At 35.8% G+C, this 4,646-nt stretch overlaps 1 protein-coding gene across 1 annotated transcript; it reads left to right on the forward strand.

Annotated features, from left to right (window-relative positions):
• The first annotated feature begins 273 nt into the window (after positions 1-273).
• LOC112505150 (aspartic proteinase PCS1-like) lies at positions 274-3,708 on the forward strand. The gene is made up of 3 exons (XM_025109098.1): positions 274-423; positions 2,052-2,203; positions 2,460-3,708. Exons 1-3 carry the CDS (start codon positions 274-276, stop codon positions 3,529-3,531), a joined length of 1,374 nt encoding a protein of 457 aa, XP_024964866.1. The 3' UTR covers positions 3,532-3,708.
• The last annotated feature ends 938 nt before the right edge of the window (positions 3,709-4,646 follow it).

Here is a 4,646-nt window from a genome sequence, read left to right on the forward strand (position 1 = left end):
GTAACAACTATTTGATAGAGAATATGTTGGTCATTATTTAATATTTATATGTTAAGTAGCCAATAAAAACTATATACAATAATTAATATGATTATAATAATATTATTAATAAATATTTTCTTGACATATACGTATAACAGGAAAATTATTATGTGGCTTTTTAAACATTTTAACTAAAAGAAAAGAAAGTAGGCAACCAAATTGTTCAACAAGTGAGATTTGAAAAACCACTTTTGAGTTTCTATGCTTAAAGAGAGCCTTTATATCATAAATATGTTTCATGTTTCTACACATGCTACATGGATACTTGATTTAGTTAGATATGTGCTTGATAGTGGTACCGATGTCGGGAAGGACGATGAAAGAGCGCTTGACCGTTCTACCCATGTCGAGCCTTGTACATTGGAATACCTAAATCTTGAGGCAAATGTCATATGTTGTGGGGATTTAAAACTTATGACACCTTCTTGTTGTTCGATCTCTTCCTTCAATCTTCTTAAAACTTATGACACCTTCTTCCTTTATTACCAAGATAATCACCGTAACCTATGATGTTATTGGTTCCTAGATGATCAAAGTCTTTTCTGATCGTGTTTTTTAAGTATTATCACTTTGAATTCCGAGATTACCCTTTCGCCTCCCAAAAATTTTTGAATTGTTTTTAATATTATTTTAAATTTGAAAAACCCCTTAATTTTGATTGTTATCACATTACTTGGTTAGTAGGTTGTTCTCATATTTTCATAAATCAGATGGGTTCTTGTTTGAACCATTCCCTCTCTCTCTCTCTCTCTCTTGTGTGTGTGTGTGTGTGTGTGTCGTGTTCACACAAGAACAATAAGATAATAAGAAAATGGTACGATCATGTGTAATTTTACGTTAAAATACGCAACTTTGGTCATGACCTGAGGTCGCAGGGACGTCGCCTCACAACTTTATATTGATTGTTAATCACTTCCAATATGATTGTTTTTTTATATAATTTGTTTTGTTCTAATTTTGATCATGTTTCATATTTTTTCGATTTAAAAAATAGGGGGTGGTAGATTTTTTAATTTTAAAATAAAGTTGTAACCGCCTCTTCAATCATATCCATTGGATCAATTAATCTAACGGTTAATGAAATGTTTTTTGGTTTTTCTGAGGTTTTCCCTTGGACCTCCTTCTCTCTCTCTATGTATGTATGTACGTACGTACGTATGTGCGTATGTATGTATGTACGTACGTATGTACGTATGTGTGATTCAGGTTCATTCGAGAACAATAATCAAATAAAAGAATAAGAAAATGGTAAAATCATGTGTGATTTTGAGCTAAAATACGCGACTTTGGCCGCGACCTGAGGTCACAGGGGATGTCGCCTCACACCTCTACATAGACTGTTAGTGTAAAATCACTTTCGATTTTCCACATGATATGACCGTTTTCATATTCTTTTATTAAGTTACCATTTTCATTTGAACCTCCATCATATGTATAAGGTTGAGTTCCAGAGAAGAAGAGTTAAGATGAAAAGCTTAAGAATGAATTTCCACTCTTGGATATGCATTAGGATGAGATGCATCGAGATGCACCAGATCAGTCTCCGTATCAAGCACAATTTATGGGTGTGTTTGAGATTTAAGGTGATCAAGAGTCCAAATTTATTCTTACGTTTCTCTTTTACTCTTCTTCTCACACAAATCTTTGCTCATATGTGTGTGTATGTATGTATGTATGTATGTATGTATGTATGTATGTATGTATAGGGTTGAGTTCCAGTGAGAATGAGAGTTAAGATGAGAAGCGTAAAAAAAAATCTTCACCCTTTCATGCACATTAGGATGAGATGCACCGAATCAATCTTCGTATCAAGCACGACTTATGGATGGGTTTGAGATTAAGGGTGATCAATGGTCTAAATTTCTTCTTATATTTCTCATCTTAACACTCATTTTCACACAATCTCTCGCTTATATGTATGTATGTATATGTTTATATATATATATATATATAATTTAAAAATTGAAGTAGAATAAAAGAATAAAAGCATAGCATGACTGAAATTCAAGCAAAGCCCAACCACCCAACTATCTCTCCCCAAAACAATTTTTTTAAAAACGCGTTTTGCTTCCTTCCTTCTTTCGGCTTTGTATTGTTCTTTTCCTACTCCTGTCTCCTTTTCTGTTTCATATATAAACCCTTCCCTTCCCTTCCTTCCAAACCATTTAAACCTCATATACCTCACTCCCTGCAATTCCTTTCTGATTACCCATGGCTACCATCTCTAATTTCATCCTCTTCGTCCTCTTCTGCAACTCTATTTCTTTCTCTATACAAAACACCATCAATCCGCCATTAAACAACTCTCTCTCCTTCTCTCTCTCTTACCTTCCTCTATCCCATCAATCTGCTGCATCTAAGCTAATTCAATCATCATCATCATCATCCAATCACAGGTTATCCTTCAAGTATTCAATGGCTCTGATCGTTTCTCTACCAATCGGAACTCCACCACAGACGCAACAGATGGTTTTGGACACCGGCAGTCAGTTATCATGGATCCAGTGCCACAACAAAACTCCAACGACGTCGTTTGATCCTTCTCTCTCTTCTTCTTTCTCTATCCTCCCTTGTAACCATCCTATTTGCAAACCTCGAGTTCCTGATTTTACCCTCCCCACCACTTGTGACCAAAATCGCCTTTGCCACTACTCTTATTTCTACGCCGATGGGACTTTGGCCGAGGGCAATTTAGTCAGAGAAAAAATCGCGTTTTCTCGTTCCCAAAGTACCCCTCCTCTCGCTCTCGGATGCGCTACCGCGTCCGACGAAGCCGAGGGCATTTTGGGAATGAATCTCGGACGGTTGTCCTTTGTCTCCCAAGCTAAAATATCCAAGTTTTCTTATTGTACACCCGTGCGACAAAATAACGCGAAAATCAAACCAACGGGTGCATTTTACCTCGGTCAAAACCCATATTCCAATTCATTTAAATATGTTGACATTTTGACTTCCCCTAAGAGTCAACACTCACCCAATTTCGATCCTTTTGCGTATACCGTTGGTTTGGATGGGATCAGAATCGGCGGTAAAAGATTAAACATATCGAGATCAGTGTTTCGACCGGACGCGGGTGGGTCCGGTCAAACAATGATTGACTCGGGCACTGAATATACTTATTTAGTGGAAGCAGCGTATAAAAAGATAGAGGACGAGATATTGAGAACTGCGGGAAGGAGATTGAAAAAAGGGTACGTATATCGTGAGGCTTTGGAGTTGTGCTTCAATGGAAATTCGATGGAGATCGGACGGTTGATAGGGGACATGGTGTTGGAATTTAAGATGGGGGTGCAAGTAGTGATTCAAAAAGAGAGGATGTTGGATGACGTGGGCCGTGGGATTAGCTGCTTGGGGATCGGACGGTCAGAAAGATTAGGGGTACCAAGTAACATTATAGGGAATTTCCATCAGCAAAATCAATGGGTAGAATTTGATATCGTGAATCGAAGAGTGGGGTTCGGTGGAGCCGATTGTAGCAAATCAGTGTGAGTGTAGTAGACTAGAGAGTAGGGTGAGTGGGTGGGTGGGTGGGTCAACATGTGGTAAATATGGTTATAATGTACAAGTCTGTATACGCTTTGTATGATCCAGTGTGTGCCGCCACAGGCACTATAGCGTACTTTTTGTATAAAAACACAAGAAAACCAAGTGCTACACCTTTGCTTTGATGATTCATACAACAACAAAGCATTCATCGTTTAATGTATTCAATTAATATTGGTTTCAACGGTAATTATAATTTTATAAAAAAAAAATGACCCAGTCTTTTAATATATATTTAACAGAATTTAATGATATTTCTTGAGTTCAAATGTGTGGACAAAGTGCACAACATTTTGTACGTTAGCCTGAGATGTTACAGAATGTCACTTATATTATTGGGTGTGCATGATAAGGACCAAAAATCTTACTCAATGAGATGTATTGCAAAGAGCAATAATATTATCTAGTAAATGACTAAATGAGGGGGAAAAACTTAACCGTTTAAAGTTTATCGGGTAAGAGACGTTTATTTTGATAACCGAAAATGTTATCCAGTCAAACAAGTAAGCATGATAATCTTGCCAGTAAATGTTTGTTTTATAAACGTTTAATAAACCACTTCTTATGTATGATTATTTTAACATTTAGATGATCAAAATTATATGCAAACGTTAAAATCGTCTTTAAACTTGTAGAAAAGCAAAGCAGATTTGAATAAGAAAGGACACGCGTAAGATAGAAAATGGTCCAACTTAAAAACATATTTTAATGATTGAAGGGCCAATGCGCAAATTAGCTTTGAGGCTTCATTTATTTTTGTTGTTTAACATAAAAAGGACCACAACTACCCAATTTATTAAGAGATAAAGATCAAATAAAGGTTTCGGTTATTTTGTTTTTTTTTAAATTTAATTATATATTTATAGAGAGAAATGTTTAAACGAAAATACGAACTATTTAAGAAAATAGAAAAGTTGTCGTTTATGTACAAAATCATATGTGATTTTACATTAGCGTGAACAAGATGGAAGCGGGCTTACTCTTGGCAAATCATGTATGATTTTGTACATGAATCATATATCGTTTTGTATATTAATGACATTTTTCTTGTACTCTTAAAT

This window comes from Cynara cardunculus, unplaced genomic scaffold (genome assembly GCF_001531365.2).
Source record: "Cynara cardunculus var. scolymus isolate 2C unplaced genomic scaffold, CcrdV1 Un_Scaffold_8707, whole genome shotgun sequence".
NCBI classification, from domain to species: Eukaryota; Viridiplantae; Streptophyta; class Magnoliopsida; order Asterales; family Asteraceae; genus Cynara; species Cynara cardunculus.

Bases quoted from the DNA above. Each gene is read 5' to 3' on its own strand.
- LOC112505150 (XM_025109098.1), top strand. From the start codon at position 274: ATGTTTCATGTTTCTACACATGCTACATGGATACTTGATTTAGTTAGA. The intron at 424-2,051 runs GCAAATGTCATA...CTGAAATTCAAG, and splicing joins TGGAATACCTAAATCTTGAG to CAAAGCCCAACCACCCAACT. The intron at 2,204-2,459 runs CCATTTAAACCT...CAAGTATTCAAT, and splicing joins TCCCTTCCCTTCCTTCCAAA to GGCTCTGATCGTTTCTCTAC.